This window comes from Furipterus horrens, unplaced genomic scaffold (genome assembly GCF_987537825.1).
Source record: "Furipterus horrens unplaced genomic scaffold, mFurHor1.1.pri manual_scaffold_2, whole genome shotgun sequence".
Taxonomy (NCBI): domain Eukaryota; kingdom Metazoa; phylum Chordata; class Mammalia; order Chiroptera; family Furipteridae; genus Furipterus; species Furipterus horrens.
In genome coordinates, this window is record NW_028327172.1 from 30,953,821 (window position 1) to 30,977,275 (window position 23,455).

Below are 23,455 nucleotides of genomic sequence, written 5' to 3' on the forward strand. Positions count from 1 at the left end.
TGTTCCACCAGGGGCTGACCGTGTCGTCACTTTCTACAGAGGTTTGGTCTGGCCTCAGCGGCGGCTCACTCTCTCTGCCCCTCAGTGCTTGCAAGGGTCCGTAAGTGACAGAGTGCGCTCGCCAGCAGGGGCGGAACACAGCTGGAGCCCATAACGTGTAAGGCTTTCCTTAGGGGATGCTGGTGGCAGAGCGCCGTGGTGGTGTGCCTGGTACCCCTTCCACCCTTGCCTCGTAGAATGCTTTCTTCCTGCGGGAGCTCACTCCCGACGGTTTACGTATGGCTCACCCAGCACCTTCACCCACCACAGGCGTAGGCTGAGGACCGAGCTGAACCAAAGCCTCTCCCTGGTCCCAGCGACTGATCCGGAGATGGTGTTGGATTCACGGCGGGGCAGAAGCCCCCCCTGAGAATTTTCAGCCACATTTGTCCAGAAAGATAATCTCTTTCTTTTTGGTTCCTAAGCTAGAAAGATGGATCGGGGCTACCACAGCCATTTCATGTGCAGAGGGCTCAAAAAGAGAAGCTGAGGTAGGTTTGGTCCTGACGGCACTGCTGGGACACACTGAATCCTGCTGTGTCTGATGCTAAAGATAGTTTCGAGTATGTCTGTCAGTGGCAGCCCAAGGCCACAACTGTGGCATGTCACTTGCCAACAAGGAAAGGCTACATGTGAGGTTCAAGCAGTACCTCACTGCTGGCTACCAGCTGGGTGGGATCTGGGTTTCTGCCAATCAGGAATGTTGCAGTACTCTTAGAAAACCTACCAACTGGGAACTAAAACTTCCATCAAACGCCCCCCAAATTGCACTCTTCCAACTACTGTCAAGATCAGCACCCTCTAGGGAAGTAAGAGGGAAGTAAGAAACAGGACAACCTGACGGTTGTACCTAGGACAGTGTTTACCGGTCAATTCTTCAGGTGGTTCATAAAATATAGGAAACAGGAGTTTTGCAGTCAAATACATTTGTGTCAGCCTGGATTGAACAGCCTTCTGAAGGGCAAGAGTTAGGATATTAAAGGACGGAGCCTTTAGTGTATCAGCACACTCCTGCCCCCCTGCCTCCCCAGATCCAAATGGGGATGATGATGCCATTTCTCAGACTTATTTTGCTACAAAATCCTTCTTTTTCCACAAAACGCTCTGTGGGCCTGGAGTTCCATGGAGCACACTTTGGCCTGGGGCTTAACACCTTTGGGTGATGAGGCCACGGACTCTCCGGTGGCAGCACACGTGGGCAAGCGCGTGGGCAGGTTCAGCAGTTGCTCAGAGCAACGCCTCTCTCGCCTACGGCAGATCGTGGTTTCCCATCTGTGGGACGGACGGGACCCCGTCCAAGACTGGCTGGCAGGAGTGATTCACTGGCACTGGCGGAACCCCATTTCCACAAGGTCATTAAGATTCCACCACCTCAAGAGTCATCAGGTTAATGGGGCCTTTTGTTATCATTTCAGCAATAATTATTTGTTTCTGATGGTGGTGGAAAAAGCTGAAGATGGTTTAACTTGCTTGGGTAAAAAGAACTGTGGGCAAAGGGGAAACAAAAACCAGCCGCCCACATCTGTAGACAAACAAAATTGTGGCCACAGTGTGCCAAGCCAGGTCCCAGAATAAACGCAATTCCTCAAAGCTCCGACCTCGGCAGTCTGCGGATTACCTTTGACGGTCACAGAGATGGTAGTGTTCTCTCCCACCAGGTAGCCACAGGGCAGCAGCTCAGGGGTCTCGGAAGTGTTGCTGCGCTTGACTTCCCCGATGCTGTAGCCGAGAACACTATCTGAATTGAGCCCCAGCTGACTCACGGGGTCGACGTGAATGATGTATTCCTGGAAAAAAATAAAGTGAAGACGCCATCAAAGATGTGGCTAAAAATCTGCCCATGACTCATGTTTTCATTGGGTGATTTACAATCCCCTCTTCTTTCTCAGCTGCCGCCTGAGCTGAAGTCGAGCTGTGGAATGAGGGGAAGAGAGCTGACTTTCTATGGGGAAATGTGCCTCACAGTCACAGGTCGCTAAACATACTGATTTATTTGGTTAGTGGTGTGTGTGGGGCAGGGGTGGGGGGAATCCTAACAAGATTGTGAACATTTAGTCTGGATCAACCAGGCAGGGAAAAGTTAGGCTGCTTTCCCTGTGTTCAAATGAAGACTTAAAGGCATCAGGACCTGTGAATGGTGCTGGAAAATTCATGAGAAAGTAATCCTGGTAAGAAATCTCTCCACCAGCCCCTCTTTTGGCTCAGAGCAAAGACCATACTGATAACAAAGGGAACAAAACCCAGAGTTGCTACAGAAAAGCAGCTCCTGGAGCTTTAAACAGGTAACTATATTCTGAATTTGGAGAGTTTCCTCTTTAGGTCAGTGAATTTGGAATGAAGGGCCATGGGCTAGAGGCTATGAAGTGGTCAGATGAAGGTCAAGGTAGAACCCCAATAACGGACCTCTACCTTTAATGGTTACTTTTCCTCACATGTGATGGTCCACAGGTTCTTCTCAGCCCAATGGTTATCTTTTTAACGCAAGGATTTCCAACTGCCCAATAGCAGAGATATGATTTTGGCCTGAGCAGTAGGATTGGTCTGCCCTTAGCCATGAACATTACCTGCCTACTTGCACATCTACAGGCTAGCTTGTGAAGATGATGAGGAATCTCTGGTCAAAGAACAGAATTTTCTGTGTGAAGTCACCTGAATCTAGGCGCTAGAAGAGACTGGAGTGTACTAGTTAAGTCAGAAGTCAGGCCAATTCAACTAGACCAACATAGTCTGGTTTTAGATTCCTGATTCTGGGCAAGTAACCCAATCTGAGCTTTACTTTCTCCACCTTTAAACGGGAAAATAATAGAACCTTCCCCACAGGCCTGAAAATAAAGTGGGGTGATGTAAAAACGCAGAAAACATGGGCCATTAGTACTTCTCAGGGGATGTGATTAATGAACACTGATGGCTGTTGACTTACTTCAGGACGACAGAAAGAAGTATACCAAAAGCTTCTTTTAAGCCACCATGTATTTCAAGGTTCACTTCAGTACTCATTAGTTATTTCTCCTGTGGCAAATACCACTCTAATGATGGGATTAGAGTAAACACAAAAAATAACTGTTTCAATATCCTTGACACTGGCCATTGACCAGATGTTTTTGTCACCTATAGCACAAATCATAGAGCGAAGTGTTGGCAAGGACGTGGGCAAGTTGATCAAATCCCCTGAGACAAAGGATGGAAATCTGATGTCTTAGCCCCAGCCGAAGAGCACAACATACACCCCAAAGCAGATGCAATTGGACACAATTCTGAGGCGAAGGTAGAATTGGGACATTAGCAGTTCACTGTCGGAGGTTCAAATAATTGCTCGATGCTGGAGAAATGACTCGATGGCTTACCAGTGACAGCCAAAGGCAGTTGGGAACTGTTTGGTCCATCAGCAGTCTGTACTGAACCAACTTTCTTGTGATCATTTGAGTGCCAGGGGGGCATGTCCCAGAGATATAAGAATGTGGGAGAGAGTACAGGCTTGAGAAATGGCCAGGTTCAGGACAGAAACCACCATCCCCTCCCTGAGCCCAGGCCCCCGCTGCAGCAGACCGCCAGAGCCGGCTCCCTGAAACACTTACTTTGAACAGCCGCCTAACCACCCCATCGAGCACATCCCACTTCGTCTTGCCGCTAACGCCAATGCAGCCAATAAGAAAGAGGTGTGGCCTGGAATCCTAAGGGTAAGGAAATGTATGCAGGTGAAAAACAGGTGGGTCTTTTCTGATACAGCTTAGCAAGGACTCAGATTGTCCCAGAACTTCACCAATGGTTTGAGAGGGGAATAAAAGTCCTATTTTTTTTACCAGAAGCTATAACTTAGATTGAATGTAATAGTATTAAAACCTTGCCCTGATCTATTGCTAAAACAGCAACCTGCACAGATAACATCCCTTACGTGGAATGCTCTCCCCGATCCTGTCTGCCATTTAGCCTTTTCCAAACCTTGCTTACAAACTCACCTCCTCCAGGAAGCCTTCAATGATTAACTTACCAGTTCTGTACACAACTTATACAATGACATATTCTGTATTGTTTACTTTTAGGTATTTCTGTCTTATTTGTAAATTAATTGTCTTCTTGCTGGATCTTAAACTCCTTCAGGAAAAATAATGTTTCCATTTTTTCTTTTTCTTTTTGTTGTTTCAATAACATTTATTGATTTACTTCTAATCTCATGTTAAAACATGCTCACTTGAGAAAACTCATAAAACTCAGGGAATTTTACAGGAAAACAATCTTTTCATCTCTGCTCACAGGGCACTGCATAGTGGGGCTAATTAAACTGATTAAAGAGAAGCTAACAGAACATGGCATTCTGTTGGGTTTTAAAATACATGACACGCTCCTAAGGACATAGGATTAGGCGAGTGGTGAGAGGCCAGGAGGGTGTATCTGGCGGTTAAGCGAAAACAGCGGAGAAAAGAGCAGCAGTCTGCAGCGAGATGATCAGGCCCTGCCGCTTGCTTTGTAACCGTAAGTTAGCGATGCTTGGGGCTTAGGTTTCTCAATTGTAAAATGGAGATAATAACGCCTGGTCAACCAGGTTCAGCTGGTTTCTGCGGTGATTCAGAACCATACCATTTTTAAAGTGACTCATAAACTTTCAGGAAATGTATGATCTATCTGTTTATGCTGATATTTACTAGAATAAAATGCATTCACAGGTATCAACTACATGTATGCTAAGAACGCACCCCCCCACCCCACCTGGGATGGTCCACTGCTCTACCAGCTAAGCTCTAAAAGTGGAGCTGTTCACTGGATTTTTCTAGGCTGAACTAATACTAAAGGCCCTGGCAGCTCTAAAATGCTGGGCCTACCCCCTTGGGTGAGACCAGAGAGCCAGCCACAAAGTGGAAACCCCAGCAAAGATGGGTCTGGCTGCAGACACTTTGTTTTGGTGGGTACTACGGGTTCCCTAGCTCTAAGAGACTACAATAGCCAAGTGGACTAGAATGCTAAGAACTAAAAAACAAAAAGCCAAAGGGGACCTAAAATAGTGACTCATGAAGCTTTGTCCCACTTACTGGTGAGATGAAATGGTCATTCACATCATCATTTGGATTTAATCAATGACTAAAAATCAACTTTGATGTTCAAACCCCACTTCTACCTCAAAATAGTCCCCGCTGGGGCTATGGCCCTTCTGAGACTCTGGAAGAGAACAGAAATTACTCAGAAAACCCAAATTCCCCTCCCCAGCCTTGGTGAGTCAGCATGCCCCACTGGCTTCACTTTTTGCTAAGAGTGTGCTCCCTGGACTTGGCCACCCCTGTCACTCAGTGGCCGCTTCACGGGTACTCTGACAATTGGATAAAACTGGCGCTCTTGGTCAGCTTATTTCTGTACCTTCTGTGCTAAATGTGCTTAGCTGACTTGGACGAGCTTGAGTCACACATTAAATTCAGAAAAGACATTGCTGAGTGATGTTAGTGTTTATTTAGTTGTGTGGAAGTGAACATAGGACCATTTTGACTAATCTTTATTAGCTTCCAAATATAAAAGAGAGGGAGGGGGTTAGTCGCTCGCTTTAACTGTGTCAAAATGTTGCTTGGGATCACGGTGAGTTAAGGAAAGCGTTAGCAGTATTCCCAAATTGCCTTAGGCGCTGAGGTTATAGACAGGGTTTGATGATGAAATCACTAAGCTAGGTAGTTCTACCTGGGGAAGGGACAGGCAGAGCAGGGAAAGGGATCCAACTAACCTCCTTCCACTTCATTTCCTCCTGAAAGCTGACAACTATCTTAACATGCCTGCCTCCTTCCTTCCGAGCCGAGCATTCACCAGTGTCATCCAGCAACATGTCTGCGAATGGAAAACATCAACAGCCTTAGGCACATGGGAAAGCAAAGCCGGCTTCCTGACACCCCCGCTGCTGGTTGGCGCCACAGCGGGACAAACCAGGTGTCGGGGTGCGGGGGAAGTGGGGTGGGAGGGGAGAGGGCAGAATGGAGAACACAACCACAGAAACCAACAGTGGACCAACCAAGGAACCAGCAGGCTGACGATGTACCTGGCCGAATGGAAGTGCAAGGGAGAGACTCAACCAAAATAGCAACAGCAGCATCATGGATAAGAAATCAAAGCGTCAGCCTCAATACGCTTACAAAGGAAACCTAGACTGTGTCCGCCAGCCTGGAATCCAGCCTGAAGGCAGGAGGATCACAGACCAAGCTGTTGCCCCAAGTGGGACCTGCTGCCATGGGGTCTGGATGAAGCATTCAGCTTGTAGGTCAGCCTCTTAAAATGGATCAAACAGAACTCAGCATGGTGGGCGAGGAGAGCCGAGCTCATGGCTTGGAGAACTTGTGGTGCTGGAGCGAAGCATGACGGCAGTCTAACGCTGGGCTCATGTTGGTAGCAGACACACACCCAGACACGTTCACACACCCGCAGCTCACACACACCTGTTGTCTCCCCATTTGATCTGTTGCTCTGCTTATCTTGGGGCTCTGGCTTAGAGACCGAGTGCCAGTTGAGGGCGCTGTCCTGCCCCTAGCCCTGTGATACCACTCACCCAGGCTGGTTGACTCAGTGAGGTTCAGGCTGTGCTGGGAAAGGCCCATGGACTGCCGCGGGGAGGCAGAGAGGGACACCTGGGAGGGCGCCCGGCTGCAGCCACTGCCTTGAGACTCTGACTTTAGTCGGTCATTCTCAGCTTTCAGCTTCTCTATTTCACTCTGCAAAGAGAGAAGCTCATGTACTGGGTGGATAGAATTATGAACAAGCCTTTTCTGGAGGAGGGTTCTGGAAGTCTCCCGAAGGGATGAAGTGGGTAGCCCCACGGAGGCAGAGGAAATCACACCATCAGAGATTCAACAGTGTTTGCTGTGTACGTGAGACCTGCCTAGCAGGGAGGGTCCAGCCTTTCAGAGAGCTGGCCTTTGAAATGGCCTCAGAAATGTTTCCCCAAATCTGAGTGGTAAGTGAAAAGGACTTTTATCTAAGTGGTCTGAGCAGCTCTGGGTCTGATAGGATTCTTTACCGCAGGACTTCTCAGAGCGTTTAATGAGCTGCTATGCATTCTGAGTCTGAGAGGGGCACGTAGTTAGCAGCATTTCCCTAATCAAGGAGCTGTCCTTTCAGAGTCTCTCATTTTGGGAGTGTTCCATGGAACCTCCTTTGGGAAATGCTGCTCTCTAGTGAGGTCTCATTTAGAAGAACCCACAGAGAACTTTCGTTCTATGAGTATGTTTAAAGAACCTACTAAGCACTGCTGCTATATCTAGAAAAAGGAATACAAAAAATAGCTCAGCAGACCCAAATGCCTTCACTCCAAGGCAGAAGGCGAGAGAGAGGGCCTATAGGGACAGATCTACAGGACTTCAGGTGAGGGCACTAAGTCTTCCAGCTGCAGGACTTGGAAAGGTTTCGCAGAAGAAGAGGCAGCAGACTGAGCCTTAAGGGAAGGGTCCATGTGGATGTGCGGAAAGGTATCCCAGTGGAGGAACACTAGGAAACAAATTCCCAGGCACAGGTGCAGTCAGCAGCTTCTGCTGGCTGGTGAGAAGAGTCTGGGCAGTGGAGTTGGTGGGGTGGTAGATGGGGATTAAGGGCGAAAAGGATCCTGTGGTGGCCTTGAAGGCCAGGTAAAGGAGACTGTGGCACATGCAAGAAGCCACTGAAAGTCTTGCACAAAGGAGGGACAGGGTCACTCTTATGTTTTTAAAAGATCGGTCTTTGAATCATGCATGGGAGGGCCTGTAAAGAGAAAAAGGCTAGGAGAGCAGAGGGTGGCCACCAGGTTCTGATGCAGCCTTGGGGTGTGGCAGTCAGCGGCCATGTATCTGCCCATTCTTCCTGCCAGTCTGGCTTCGCCCACACCCCGGGGCTCTCACCTGCATCCGGTTCATGGCCTCACGGAGTTGGTCAAGCTGGTGTGCAGAGCTGAGGGCCTCTAGGCGGATGTCCGTCAGCTTCATCTCTTTGTCTCTCAGCTCATTTCGGAGCTGCATGACCGTCTCGGCCTCACTATCCATGCACTCTGAAATTCTAGGGAAAGGAATGTTACTGACAAAGGCAGCTCTGAGTCCATCTCCTTTCAGGCCTCCACTGACCACTGGTCCCTGTCCATCATCAGCTTTGATCAGCAGTAACCCTGTATGATCAGTTGCCTGGTGCTCCCTAAAGGTGATAATAGCAAAATCACCCGAAAGCCTGAGATTTTATGGCTTCCTGCACTCTATCTTTGTGGAGATCTGGCAATCAGAATGGTTTTGTTGTGTGCCTTTTAGCAAAATTCCAATAATCTAAGGATAAACAGAGCCAGAAAAGGGAGTAGTAACCTTGGGAGTTTGATCCCCCCCACCCCCCACCACCAATATGTACACAGCTGGGCCCCTATAATGATACCACATGGCCCTTGAGATCTAAAACCACTCAGAGCAACGAGGTCAACTGTCTGTTTTAAAGATTAAATACTCCAGGGTCAGGCAGCTTGAAGGGGTGATTTTTATGTGCCATAAAAAAAAACCCAAAACGCAAAAAATAAAACCTGAAGATATGGGTGGAAGAAGCTAGTTCTGATAATCATTAAAGCCCACTCCCCTAAGTGTCTAGATAGTGACAATCTTTCACTTGCCTACCCTAGACACCGCTTACTAAGCTTAGGGCAAGGAAGAGAAAGCTCTCAGGTAGTTAGAGAGCAGAGAGGATGGACGTGGCATGGAAGCCAAAGTTTTTTTGTTTTTTGTTTTTTTTAATTATTTTATTTACTTATTTTTTAGAGAGAGCGGAAGGGAGGGAGAAAGAGAGGGAGAGAAACACTGATGTCTGAGAGAAGCATCACTCAGTTGCCTCTTGCACGCTCCCAACTGGGACCAGGCCTGCAACCCAGGCACGTGCCCTGACCAGGAATTGAACCAGAGACCTTCTGGTTTGTGGGGTGATGCCCAACCCACTGAACTATACCAGTCAGTGCTAATTGATTTTTTTATTTTATTATTTTATTTTATTTTTTGAGAGAGAGAGAGAGAGAGAGATTCATTTGTTGTCTCACTTGTTTATGCATTCATTGGTTGCTTCCTGTATGAGCCCTGACTGGGGATCGAACATGCAACTTTGGTGTAGTAGGACTACACTCTAACTAACTGAGCTACCGGCCAGGGCAAGAAGTCAAAGTTTTATGTGAAAAGTATGCAGCGGTGTGGCTGGTTGCCTGTCTTTCCCAGATGCACTACCAGAGCAAGGGGACTGTGGGACCCTGCTGAGTTCCTCTTTCTTAAGAGGTGGTACTTCTAGGCTGGGTTCCTTATTGATTTAATTACGTTTGCTCTTCAGATACCTGGCAAGTCATCCCAAAGTGGAAGATCATAAAGGTCATGATGAACTGTAATGTTAGAAAAGATGGGTCTATTAAAAACAAGCTCTGTTCATTTCAAAGATCATAGGTTCTGGAGTGAGGGGTGAATCCAGAATGGAAAGCTTTGACTTTCTTGAAGAAAAAAAAAAAAAAAGAAAGAAACTAAACAAAATAACCCCAAGTTCATAAAGTTACAAAGCTGAAGCTGATTATCTGGGAAAGGTATGGCAAACATGTGGTCTCTGCAGAAATAATCCCGCGAGCCCCTTTTATAAAACCCAAGTACTGGATCTGGGGCCAAGCAAAACCTGACCTGAAAAACTGGTGGAGGGTGTGGAAATGTTAATTGTCGAAGAAAAACCATTTATAATTGTTATAAGAGAAGTAACTGTATTTTGGAAGCAGGATGGCTAGAAGAAAAATTAACACTTGAACAGCCAAACCTTTTTGTTGCTATTTTCTTGACCTGCACCTGAACTGTTTTGATTTGAGAGATAGAGAGAGTAAGACCACCTCCTATCTTAAAGATTTTTCAGCAGCCAAGGAAACTTCTCTGCTTCAAAATCTTCTGAAACCTCTAATGGACTCCTGAAAAATGTTACAATTATTCCCATTTCACACCTGTGAGAAACTCAGGCCAACAGATTTGGAACTAAAGGGGCTAGAGAGAAATATCCTTCGAATTCACGGGTTCTGTTAGGCTTTACTATAGTCATGCTTTTTTTGGTTTGGGGGTATTGCAGGGAAAGCTTGCAAAAACTGGTTCTTGAGAGGACTCTAGTTTCCTGATTTAAATGGAGTATAAAGTCTGAACTAAATTCAAGTGTGACACTCTGGTTTTAGCCAAACCATGCCCTGCCCAGATCTCAAAGTCTCCAATTCCCTGCAGAGAACAGCCGGCTCTGACTGACACTGTGTGAGTCTGGTCTGTCTATACCCCACAGCAAGGCACTTTGCTCCAGTGCCTTTTCCCTAGAAAGCTTTCTCAGCAAGAGACACATAATTCCTCAGCACTCGCCCACTTTGTGGAATATAGTGCATGGGTAACTTTGCAAAGCTTGGCCAATGACTCTACAAAGGGACACAAACCAAAATGAAGAAAGTCTGCGTTGGGAGTAATGGCACTAGGCCCTCCTGTGCTCCTGCCACACGGGCCGGCTTTCAGAAACACAGCTGCTGCATGGGAGGGGTGTCCTGCAGCACAGAGATGGCATTGGAAACCAGGTCTTCTGCAGCAGCTGCAAGAATTGGTTCTATCTCTATTGTCCATGGCAGACCCTTCCTCCTTGGTTCCTTCCCACACCCGACTTCTGTGATGTCACTGATAACAGGTCACGTCCTGCACTCAGTAGAAGTTTGTTCACTTCATGGACTACTTACTGAAGCAACCAGATGCATATCTTTTCCACTCAGTCCCAAACACATTATTCCAGCACATTCCCGCCATCTTGTCCAGAAGGCAGGGCTGGTGGCATACCTAGTTTTAAGTGCCTCGGGTGTGGGGAGCACTGCCTTTCCACAGGGCCATTCCTTTTGCCCACGGGGTAGGGCCTTTTCTAAGCCCAGGCTCCTCTGCCTTTGGATTCTTCTTTGAACTTCCTCTCACATCTAGATTTGCACATTCTTACAAACGCTTCAAGGCTGGGAAGAAGCATTTAGCTCTCTGCCCACCCTTTGGAAAAGTAAACCAAACACAAACATCTCCAGTGTGCATGGACGCTGTGGAATGCTCGAGGAGCACTGCGGAGCCAAGAGTCTGCCCCGCCCCATTCCCGTGGGGAAAGTGGTTTGGAGGGAGAGGCCTCACGAAGGTCTGTGGCATCCCGCATGGCTGAGCGCGTCATCGCCACTCTCCCTCCATCTCACGTGGCTGCCCAGCAGCACTGGGCCCAGTTTGTTTTCCTGCCTCCAAACGGCGCCTTCTCTCTGCTTCTGGGTTTCCTCCCACCTCACTGGCTGCTCTACTTTCTCTTCCTCAGGTATCAGTGTGTCCCAGAGCTCAGTCCTTGCCCCTCTGGCTCTTCTCCATCTCCATTCAACCCCTTGGAGAATCCCTCTAGCTTCCCAGCCTTCAGTACCAGCGATGAGCCCGTATCTCCCCAATCTGTACCTCCGCAGACTCCAGGGCTGGCTGGCATCTCCATGTGAATGCCTCCTGGGCATTTCAAATGTCACCGTGTACTTTCAACTTTTCTTCCAGAATAGATCCTAAATCCACTCAGGCCTCACCACAACAGCCACTCATTCCTTCCACCTACTATATGAACGTCTGCAAAACCAACAGAGTAGCTGCCTCCATGGAGCTTAGACTGTAGATTTTTGGGTGCTGGTGGTGGATGGCGGGTGACAAAGAAAAGATAATGAAGAAAAATGTACATAACAGGTTGGTGATATTTGCAATGGTAATAAATGAAATGGGAGGGAGTAGAGGGATCAATAGTGTGTGCTGGGTGGCGGTGGGGGTGTTGCTTTTGCACAATGCACAGGCAAAGCCTTACTAATAGGTTAACATTGAGCAGGAACACCGGTAGGAAATGAGTATCTTGGGGAAAAGTGTGCCAGCAGAGGGCATAGAAAGGGCAAAGGTTAGAAGCAGGGAGTGTGAATGCAGAGTTCAAAGTAGAGGGTGTGGGCCAGCGTAGGGCAGACAAGGGACATGACTGGTCTCATCCTTCACACAAGAACACCGGGCTCTGGGTGGGGCACTGGAGGAGTCCAGCCCTCCATGCTCCGCAGCCACCCTCTTACCAGGAGCTGCCCAAGAGAAGAGGAGCTACTAGTCTAATGAAGTAAAATGAAGGCCCCAGAGGGCCATGCTTCGCTGGTGGACAGGGTTGCTAAAAATCAGGGCTGGGCTCTGTATCCTCTCCCACCTCCTGTCTTCCATGTGGTCTGTGCAGTGGGTGTGCTACAAAGACCCGGCCGAGCCTCTTGCCTGCATTCCCTGCACCCATCACATAAGCTGACCTGGGGACCCTTGTGTAGCTGCTATCTTCAGCAGGCTGGCTGGCTGGGTAAGGGGGCTCAGGGATGGCTCCACAGACCTGGCCTCCTGAAATGAAGGAGGACAGAGCAGGAGGAAGGAAGCCCTTCACCTGTGATATCTTTTGTGGCCCTCACTAGACCCCAGTGAGGCAGATGTAATGAATCCCATCTTCACCAGTGAGGAAACTGAGGTGTCTACAGCCACCCCACTGCCTTGTCTCACTCTAGCTCAGTGGCCATTCGAAGCCAGGCACAGCGGCCCTCTTCTCCCAGGTGCTGTCTTATCTTGCGGGACAACTATGCTTGCAGACAACCCGAGCTTCAGTTCCTCTTTCACTCCTGGCCTGGTCTCTAATGGGAGTCAGCCCCGAGGGGCAGGGCCAGTCTTTCTCATTGCTGCAGGACATCAGCTGTGCCACCTTCTAAGTTGACGCCTGGGTCCCCACCTGGGTCTGTCCCAAGACATTCCTGACATGTTCTTGCCCTTAGAATCTGAGCTTTACACAGTTAGATGGGGCACAGGATGTTTTTAGGTGGAGAAGGACCAGTGGGTGCTCAGTGGCAATTGTGGGCAGCTGGCTGGGCAAGAGCAGATGACCTGTCCCATCTATGCAACCAGTCACCAAGGGAAACGGCACCTAAACCAACCCCAAGTGAGCGAACTTGAGTCTCACATCACAGCACCAGCTGTGTTCCCAAAGAGCTCAGAACAAATGGACTCATTTAAAATTTACTAGGGGAGTTCAGGGTGATGAGTCATTTCACAAAATATAGACCCTTTGGCAAAGAGAATGGCAACCAAACCTCTCCATTTTTTAAAACTTCCAATTTCTGTGTGCTGACCTCAGAGTCAACAACAAATTACGATCAAAGAAGAGAAGGACAATCACTCTAAGCCTTGTCACCCAAAACAAGCCAGACCTTCAGCAAAAGCAGCCAATGCTTATAACATCATCTTCCCATCACGGCAAGATGACTGTAATAGCTATTTGGTATCCGTTTCTGTTGTTCAGTCCTTAGGATAGGGTAAGTAAACAACCATTACCCCAATTTGACAAAGAAATGGAAACAGAGGTTAAGCAACTTGCCCAAGGCCAACCTACTAATTAATTATCCACAGTGACCAGAATGAAAACTTAAGTTTCTGTTCTCTTTCAACATCCCCAGTCCTAAAACACTGAAGGGACCTGCACAGTCTCCTATGAAAGCAAGACACCAAAGATCCCACGGAGCGGATACAACATAACAGGACTCCCGGCGACTCCTATCTGAGACAGTTCCTAAGGGACCAAGATGCCCTCTCACCCCAACGGACAGACTTACAGAGAGTTGGAGTGCGAGTTCCTCAGCAGTGGAGTGGAACCCGTGGAACTGTTGTGTGGTAACTTTGGCGAGGAAGGCAAAGAAGAATCCGTCATCTCCTCAATGTCTGAATGAGAGGATGCCGACTTGGGGGACTTCTTCTTCCCGAAAGCTTGCTTGAAGGAGCTGCGTAACTAAACAGACGAGACTGTCAGCCTGGCAGGGGCTGCGACCCACACGTAGGCCTTGGCAAAACAGGGACATGCAGGCAAAAGAGCAATTAATTCTCCCACATTTCCCCCCCACCAATGAAAAAGGTTCCCAACAGCTCTCTCCAATCAGTGCATTAAGGGAAGAAGAGTTATCTGGTGTGGACAGCTCAAAGGACCGGACCTGTGGGTAACATTCCATGCCTGCTCTTGGTTCCAGACTAGAGGCCAACGCAAGACAGAGCCTGGCTCAGCAGGTGGATGTCGGGAGGAAGAGGTTACACAGCAACAAAGCAGGATGCTCAGACACGGTGACAGATGCAGATGAGGTTAGTCATATCAATGGATGGGTTAGCTTGGTATCTGATATTAACAGTCTTGCTTACCTCATTGACCTGCCAGGGGAAACGCAAGCAAAAATGGGGAGGGAAGGGGGAGGAAAAAAGACAATTTTTAACAGAGAAAGCCAGTGACGGGAAAAGCTTTGGACTTTTCAGACATGACATGGCTCATTCTAAACACCACACACAGAGGAGGTTTCCAGTAAGACCATAAATCTTTCAAAGCACAAGGGGTGTTTTCCTCCATGATGTGAGGGAAAGAAGAGTGAGGCTGGAAGTCCCAATAACCCAAGTTCTTCCAGCCTCTCTGTTTGGTTGGAATAACTGCCCCTATCTTCCTGTGCCTCTCATCTTTTTGTCATCAGTCACCTCTCTGTGCCTTAAGTTTTTTGGGGGGTATGTGTGTGTCCTTTCTTCTCAGCAAGGAAGGACAGTTGCACTACCGCACTGGTCCCAACATGCTAGAGAGCTCTCTGATACACGTACGTAGGCGCTCCTGCTGTCCTTGCATACACATGAGATAACACAGTAAGCAGGGAATTAGGTATCTCGCTGTGTGACTAAAAAAAAAAAAAAATGGTATTTTAAAAGATATCTATTAACCATATTGGGAAAAAGAAATTGGCATTATCACAAATTCCCCAAACCATGAGATGGACCTAAAAATTCTAATAAGAACATAGAGAATTAAAGTGCAATGTCTCCTCTGAAAACCATGGTAAGCATGTAATTTTCTAGGCCAAAAAATAAAGTTGTATCTTGAAAAAAAGGTCTTTTAAAAAGTAATCTCCTTTTCCTAAAGTCCCTTTTTTCTTCTGAAAATATAGTCTGGGGGCTTTGTTTGTCACTGAGAAATTCGGAGAATGGGCCATCCTGAAATAATTAATGGAATTTTTCTCCCATCAATGTTACATCCATAACAAATTCTAAATCCAGCTTGTGGACAAATCTACATCCTATTTCTCTCTTATTCCTACTTCTGATCATATTTTGAGAGAGTAGTTATAGAATCAGAATGATATCGTACATAAGCCATCAACCTGTATCCTTGCCTCTACCTCTGGTGAAATGCCAGGTGGAAGAGATTACAAAATTTAGACAGCATTAAGCTTTGGGATTAACTGAGGATGTAAATGAGACATCCCCCACAACTGCAATGATAACCAAGAGTAACCTTTAAGGCAAAATAAATAAGCTTTGCTTCTTAAACTAAGAAAATAGCCATGATTTTTCATGGAAGAGAATTCTCTCTCACCAGTTTGATAATCAAATCAGACCATAGTTATCAATAGTGTATTAGAAACAGCAACATGAGTTAATTCTATTTGTTTAAATCGTAGCAAATGAGTTGACTAAAAGCCATTATTAGTAACTTACAAAGAAAAAATTCCATCAGAATGAGAGGGTCACGCTAAACTGGCCTGGTTAGCTTGCCTCCAGTACAAATCATCAATAATCAGAATTACTGAATCCTGAAATCCTTAATTCGCCTGTCACTAGATCTAGCCACCCATCCACGATAACACAAAATGAGTGAGAAGTGTATGGAATGAATAAGGACATTAAAGCTGCCATGAAAACGCAACGTTGTCAGCATTGACAAATGGGGCCCTCCGAGTGCTGGCCACCCTCAGTTCCACTTGGACTGAAGACGAGAAGCAGCAACTGTCGATCAGAACTCCATGGCTTCAGCAGCAGAACCAGAGGTGGGGAGAGAGGAGCGGAATTTCCCCAGGAGAATGGAAACACTGTTCAAGATGTCACTGAACAGCAAGTCAAGGAGTTCATTGGATGACGAAAACCTGGAGAAACACTGCACTGGAGACTGGTTCTACTGAACTTGCCACTTTGAGGTATAACCCCCAAATTTAGAACCATTCACTGACTGCTAAAATGACCATTATGAAAATTTCACTTGCAGGACATGGTCAAAATTTCTCAAAGAGAAGGGGGTTTAAGGCTATCACAGGTGATTGTGTAAATCATTAGATAAGAATTATAATTAACAATGGATAATCAGTGATAACACTCCAAGAACTACTTTGGAACTAAGAAGAAACCACTGAAGAGTAAATTTGCTCTAGTACCTGGAAATTTCTGGCTGAAATATAGTGAGGAAGGAATGACACATACATGAAATGGAAGATGAGTACTTCACATAGTCTCATGAAACAGGAAAACTGCAGGGTGGTGGTGATTTCATAAGTCCTAGTCGTTTGGCTGAGCAAAATACTAATTTTAGTAGAAACCTATCCACAAACCAGAGGTCTATGTTTTGAAGTGAAGAGCTCACCTGGGCTTTATCTGGGGAGACACCATTTCTGAGACTGACTCTCTTAGTACCCACGAGAGTCTCTGGGTGTATACTCACCCAATTCTTTCTCTTCTTTTTCTTTGAATCACTTTCTATGTTGCTGCCCACGCTGGAGTGGCTGGTGGCGCTGTTGATGCTGGAGACACTGTCAGAGGAGTGCTGTCTGCGGATGCGGAGGTCTGCAGACTGGGAGGTACCATTTCCTGTAGATCCATGGCAGGATGTTAGCAGCTGCTGCCTTAAGCCCATTCCACTGTCTTTGGGAATAACCCTCACACCTAAGTCCATATGCCTGAGGACTACTAGGTGTCTGCCACTAGACATCACCTTCTGTTCCTTACTGCTGCTCTTGAGGTCCTTGAGCAGGTAGATGCTATACCATTTGGTCAACTAAATTAGGACTCTCTCTCTCTCTCTCTCTCTCTCTCTCTCTCTCTCTCTCTCTCTCTCTCTCTCTCTCTCTCTCCACTTTACATAAGCACAAGGAGATTTAGAGAGAATCCCCCAACACCAGTTCTCTTAAGCTTTAGACAGATGTGTTAGGTGTGTTGAGCACCCCTTCCTGGCAGCACTGGCCTTCTTCCATCTGCTTGGAAATGCCACGCCCAGTCACCTCAGGGACTTGCCATATGCTATTCCCTCTCCCTGGAATGCTCCTTTCCCTCCACTCTGCCTGGCCAGCTCTTGCTAAGCCTTCTCATGTCAACTCTAGCATCAAGGTTTCAGGAGGCCTCATATCTGAAACAGCCATGGTACCAGAAATAACACTGCCTAACATGCCAGTGATTCCAAAATAAAGTTTGCAGTTTTCCTCATGAGCACAGAACTGCACCTACAGCCTGGTTTGAAAGAGCACCAGGTTCAGAGTCAGACAGTCTTGGGTCTAGTCCCACCTGTGTTTCTAATTACTCTATGATCTTAGGAAGCAACTCTCGTCTCTAAAGCTCAAGTGTTCCCACCAGTACAATGCTGAGAGGACCGGTGTCGCACTCATAAGGGTGTTGTGGAGAGAAAATGAGATCGTTAATAAAACAACTGAAAGACTGGGTACAGCGCTTAGAACACAGCGAGTGGTCCATAAATGTTAGCTATCACTACGACTTCTTTATTACTGTTGATATCCCTATTGCAGGAGGTAACTCATCCTCATATCCACATTGCTCCCCAAGTAAGTGACAGGGACATAGCAATTCACTCACAAATCTTTACCTGGACAAACATGAGATAAACCAATTTCAGGTTGTCCCACAACAATATGTAAACACCAAAGCATTAGTGAAGTTAAGGGCTATGAAATACTTTGACACTTGGCCAATAGAAAGAAATTTTCTTCCATTTTTGAGATATATCAAAAAGGATGAGATGGAACAGCTATCCTCCCACAGGGCGGAAGTAACTGGATGACATGTTTGCCTTCCAGGACCTGTTCAACTGACACAGACACCCACTCTCTGGCAGGGCATTGCATCGTTCATTGTCAGGGGAGGTTTCCTTAGGGCGGGCAGGTCCTCAGTCGGAAGGGGGTTTCTGTGCCTTTACCTTTGCAGTTGAGCTCAGGTGTGTTAATTACTCCATTAATGGCAGCCTGGGCAGCTGCGTTCTGTTTCTTTAGCAACTCAATGGTTTTTCTTAACTCATTCAGTTCTGAATCCTGAGAAGCAGAAAAAAATAATTGGTTATTATAAAATCATTCTCTGTACAGAGTTCAACTAAAGTGAAAGTTTCAACAGTGGGGGTAGGAAATAAAGAGTTCTAGAAAACCTTTGTCTCAAACACAAAGTTGGGTCAATTTTCAACATGCATACACGAGCACATGAAAACAGCAGAAGTAGGGCTGTGTTATATCTGTCACGGATAGTTACCACCTGGTCATCTAGGTCATATTTTCATTCAACAGACCTAATCTAAATTCTATACAATGATCTGGAACGGAAGAGAATAACATTTTTAGGTGTGTTAACTCCAAGCAGGGAGGGGAAAAAAGCATCCTTTCTGCTTTACCTTTTGCTCAGCCGTCATGGTCAAACTCTGAAGCCTGATGGTCATGTTTCCGAGACTCTGTTCAAAGGCTGCCACGAGGTGAGCCTGGAGGGGAAGACATGGCCTGAGTTACATTACCTTGTCAGGTAAGACTGCCTAAATGGTGCACAGTCTTAAGATGATTAAAATCCTTTCAGGGCCACATGAGTTAGCCCTATCTAATTCTTCAATCTCTTGAGCCCTGCTGCCCAGCATTCTGGGATCCAGTTACTCTAACTTTTCTTGTCTCAAATGCCCCATGCTTCCTCCCACCTTAGGGCCTTTATACACACACATTTTCCCCTCTGCCTGGGGCGCTCTACCCCTCCCCCGCCAGCTGCCTCCCTATCTAATTTTTGCATATGCTTCTCAAGAGATCTCTGCTCATGTGTTCATGACATCGCCCAATTAGGTTGGTTCCTTCATATTTACTCTGAAAAGCATATTGGACTGCTGCTTTGTAGTATCACAGTCAAAAATACATGTCCTCTTGTGATAGCTGATTCACACGTCTCTGCTACCCAGCAGGATGACCTTTTGTTCATCAAACACCAAGCTCACAGTAGCGGCTCATCTTGAGGATGCTTGTAGAATGAATGAACAAAGTGGTTGGCGTATTTTGCTTGTTATAATCCTAGTTAATAAAAAGCCACTGAAAAATGCATCTGGTACCTCCTTAGAGAACCCCTCCTCTGTCAGTTCCCTCAGGGAGTTGACTTTCCCCTGAGCTTTCCTGCACTTTTATAAACCTCTGTTAGAACATGGCATCGGAGGACCATTATTTTATATCTTACTAAGACATTTTTTTTAAATGCCTGTCAATTAGAATCAAAATATGCATCCAATTTTCAAAGATGTCACAATGTGAAAAAAAAAAAAGTGTATCTTAGAATTGAGAAATGTGATATTTTCCTGTCTGCTGTCTTTAAGGGCAAGATGAAACTTTGTGTTCTAACACTAAGACTTCCTCCTTCTTCCACAGAGCAGGAGTTGATAGATTGGCTGGTTGACTGAGGATCCTGATAATATTGCTAGAACCAAGAATAATAAATGGACCAGTCATCTAATCCTACTGGCCTCAGTTTCTTCATCCATAAAATGGGAGCAATATAGGTCTTCCTCCCAGGGTTATTACAAGCATTAAATGAAACAATGTAGGTGAAACACAGGAATGAATGAACACTGTGGGGAAAAGGAAGAGGTCTGGGGATGAGAAAGTGGCCAAAGATCTATCAGAACACTGGAGCAGAGAGATCACAAAGGGTTATCGGAGAGAATGGTGGGTAGGTACACACACAGAGGGCTATAGGAGGAATGAGAAGGATCAGCAGAATACTTGAGAGTCTTGAGATAAGTTAAGATTTGATCATGGTGGAAAATTCCAGAAGATGGGTGATGCATATAGTGAAAAATAAAAGCCAAATAACATCTGGGTAGAGGAGGAGTCACGGCCCTGGGCTGTGAGGAGGGTCAAGGGATGCCGTAATTTAAGGAGGGGAGGTCTGAGGAGTGAGTCTGAGGCCTCTGTCACTACACTCCATCAAGCAGGAACAGGTGAGGATAAGATCATCTCTAAGATCAACAGTTGAGTCTTTTCCAATAGCCGTAGGATCTGGCAGGGAGTAGGGCTCCTTGTAACAGAAATGGGAAGTAGACCAGCCAGTTTCTTCCTGACTGCACGTCCCCTCTTTCTCTTGAAAATTGAGAAAATGCCTTTGCACTTTAAAATAAAGAGATATACTGTAGCTTGCCCTGGAGAATGTGGCAAAACCAAAGCCAATTTAATTCAAGACAGTCACATAGTGGATAAAGGAAGTGGGCCAGGACATGGATGTAAAAAAGAATGACCTCTATTCCTGCACTGCAAAGGAACAACATGGTCAAATTTAAATGACTGTATTTCCATTTATTTTGAATCTTTCTTTGATTGCCACCCATGAGTCTATCAGTGGGCATTCATATTTTCTGTTCAATTAAAAACAAAAACTTGACCCCATGAAGATTGCCACTGAGAAAGTGTTTTTGCAAAGCTCAAGAAGAAACCGCCTTTGCTCTGAAGGCCAGAGGTTTGCATTTTGTGGGTGAACGAAAGGACTTTGTGTGTGACTGCAATTATGAAAACACAGGCTGAGGCAATCAGGAGCCTGGTTCAGAGCCACACAGCAGCCTTCTTTCTCATCTAGCACCATTCTCACGTTCTCCGGGAAAACAAACACAAGAGGTATCAAAACACCCAGAGAAGGTGGCTTTGAGTAGTTTGTCCTAGAAAAACAAACACAGCTTGGCCTGTGGGAGAGATGGCAGACAATAAAACACGTTAGCACTGCCAGTGGTGCACGGTAAGACTAAATATTTACTTTAAAACAATACGGACTAGAATAAAATAAAATAAAATAAAATAAAAGTAAAACAATACTGGATTCAATGGCTTTTGTGAAGAGCAACATGCATTTTTAGAATAATAGTAATACAAAAGACCTCCCTCTGACTCTTGTGGAACAGAGGGCAGGGTTCCAAAGGTCCCATGAAGCAGGAGGTCACTGGAAGAATGAACTCAAGTTCATTGTAAGTAAATCACTGTATTTTGATTAGCAAGGGGCAACAATTGACAGCTATTAATTCTTAACCAGGAAATTACCTCCAAATCACTTGGGGGGGGGGGGGCTTGCTGTCAAATCTCATGTATTTAGATTATACCTAGGAGATTCTGGTTTACTGGGTGTGGGTTTGGTTCTGGATTCAAATGGTGACCCAGATAAAGAGTCTGCCCTCAGGAAAATACCTCTGCTGCTTTTCTGAGTAGGATCTAAGCCTCAAAATTCAGATCCCACATCAATTTCTGATGTTCTTTCGATAGCTTTACTGATGGTGGACGAGGTAAAGAAAGAAAAAGATTACAAAACACACAGTGGCCTAGAATGTCAGGGTTTAAAGAAAAAATATCGAGCATATATAGAAATGCAAGAGAGCTCAGAAAAATGAATACCAGTGACAGCAGCCACCAATTACTGAGTGTGTAATCAAAGACGGGCACTGTGGAAGGCACTTCCATGCAGACTGAAATGAGAAATGGCTTCCTTGAGTCAACTTGGGCTCAAGCCAGGAATTACCTGGGCAAAAATTGCAGGTGAAATAATTAATTTGGAGTACTGACTCAGCTTCTTGGTCCAAAGAAGACCACATTTTAAACTTGCTTTTTTGCTTAACAGGATGCTATGGGGTCACGCAGGGTGCTTTCTGACTTCCTTGCATCCCCTGTGTTCTGGACTCAGGCTGGGCTGTGCATTCCTGGGTAGGAAGTCTTGCCCCAGAGGTATCTCAGCACCTTCCCAAACCTCAGGCTCTGCCTTCCGCACTTCAGCCCTGCAGCAGGTCTCCTTTACAGACTGGTCTGATGGGGTAGGAGATCTCTGCCTCTACTCTGACCCCTCTGATTCTATCACCGCATGGCAGTCAGAGAAGCTTTCTAAGAGCAAGCATGACCCCTCATAGCTCTGTTTAAAAACCACCCAGAGGGCTCCACTGACTTTAGAAGGAAGCCAACTTCCCCCCTCACAGCTGAGAGCCTCTGTAGTGTGCCTGGCCACTGCCTTCCATTGATGTCTCCTTCTTCTCCCCACCCCCCAACTCTTGTCCAAATGCACCAAGATCTTTCACCTTGGGCTGTTACACAAATTCTTCTTTTTGGTTAGAATGCTGTCCTCCCCAGCATCTCCCCCTACAAAGTATCTGTCAGATGTCACCTCCTCCAGGAAGCCTTCCCTGACTCCCTATCCCACAGAGACTAAGATACGTGCTCCTCCCACATATTCCCACAACCTTTTCCCTTTATCGCTATCATAACAGTTATCATGGTATAAAGCAAAATTGTTTTGTCTCTCTGCTGTGCCAGACAGAGAACACTAAGATGACAGTGACTTACTTGCTTTGCTGTTGAACCCACAGTGCCAGGGGCAAGTTGGCACTTAAAACAATGGCTGAATTGAATGGTGGTTGGCAGCGCCCCCTGAACATGTAATTGTGTACATTATAATTACAGAGCAGTCAGCTATTTATTGTGGAACCTTAGTTTTCCTTCCTTACCACTTTTCTTTTTCCCTTATGTGAAAATTTTCAGAAAGAGGAAGGGAAATGAACATTTCTGAGCACTTAATATATTCCAAGTGCTGACCACATGACAACCCTGGGAAGTATTATTATTGCCCATTGCACAGAGGAGCAAGTATAAGCTCAGAGGTTGAAGAATTTGCCCAAAGCACAGAGCCTATAAGGGTCAGAGCCGACATTCACATCCGTGATGCTAAAGCCTATTTATGGCACGCGCTGCCTCCATGGTGCTCTGGGGGAGGAGGCCCTGAGCTAATGTCTGGAAGGTTGCAGGGGCCGCCACCCTTCCTGATGGCTACTGCCCTGGGCCCACACTCACATTTGCTGTCAGCTGGGTGGTCAAAGCAGAAACCTTTTCCTGGGAGGCATCCAGCTCCCGCCGCAGTTTGCGAATCTAAAGATGACAAGGGACAGGGTTACTTGCTTTGGGAGTCCGTTTCCAGGCTGAGCTGGATACAAGAACTGATGACAGTGAAAGAGGACATCCAGCCGGCAAACAGTTCCTTACCTCTGACTGGCATTTTTCTTCCGGCTGTAAAGAAAGCACAGGGAGATTAGAGGAGCTCAGGACCAGAGAACAGCGCAGTCCTGCCTGCGGAAAACACCCTATTTGGATACTAACAGCAGCCTGGGAGATTTACTAGTTTTTTTCCTAGTGTATTTTCCTGGATCAACTGGTTCGATTAATTTGACCAATGAAAAGGCCATTAATAATCAGTGTACTTTTTTTTTTTTTACAAAATTAGGAAAAATTAGACACTCTAATTACTTTCATTGTGAGGAGCCCGCTGTCCCCGCATGGAGATGGTGATGGGGTCAGGGGCTCAAGAAGAGGCTGTTA

General features: G+C 46.3%; 1 protein-coding gene across 2 annotated transcripts in view; it reads right to left on the bottom strand.

Annotated features, from left to right (window-relative positions):
- Positions 1 to 23,455, bottom strand: part of NAV2 (neuron navigator 2) — a 363,747-nt gene that overhangs the window by 16,363 nt on the left and 323,929 nt on the right. For both annotated transcript variants that reach the window (XM_090263202.1, XM_090263193.1), the window contains 11 exons: positions 23,123 to 23,146; positions 22,934 to 23,008; positions 18,490 to 18,573; positions 18,028 to 18,139; positions 16,546 to 16,691; positions 13,646 to 13,818; positions 7,875 to 8,028; positions 6,554 to 6,716; positions 5,741 to 5,841; positions 3,615 to 3,710; positions 1,658 to 1,826 (listed from right to left, as the gene is read on the bottom strand). In XM_090263202.1, coding sequence (XP_090119328.1) covers positions 1,658 to 1,826; positions 3,615 to 3,710; positions 5,741 to 5,841; positions 6,554 to 6,716; positions 7,875 to 8,028; positions 13,646 to 13,818; positions 16,546 to 16,691; positions 18,028 to 18,139; positions 18,490 to 18,573; positions 22,934 to 23,008; positions 23,123 to 23,146 — 1,297 coding nt within the window. The remainder of the gene's footprint in view (positions 1 to 1,657; positions 1,827 to 3,614; positions 3,711 to 5,740; positions 5,842 to 6,553; positions 6,717 to 7,874; positions 8,029 to 13,645; positions 13,819 to 16,545; positions 16,692 to 18,027; positions 18,140 to 18,489; positions 18,574 to 22,933; positions 23,009 to 23,122; positions 23,147 to 23,455) is intronic.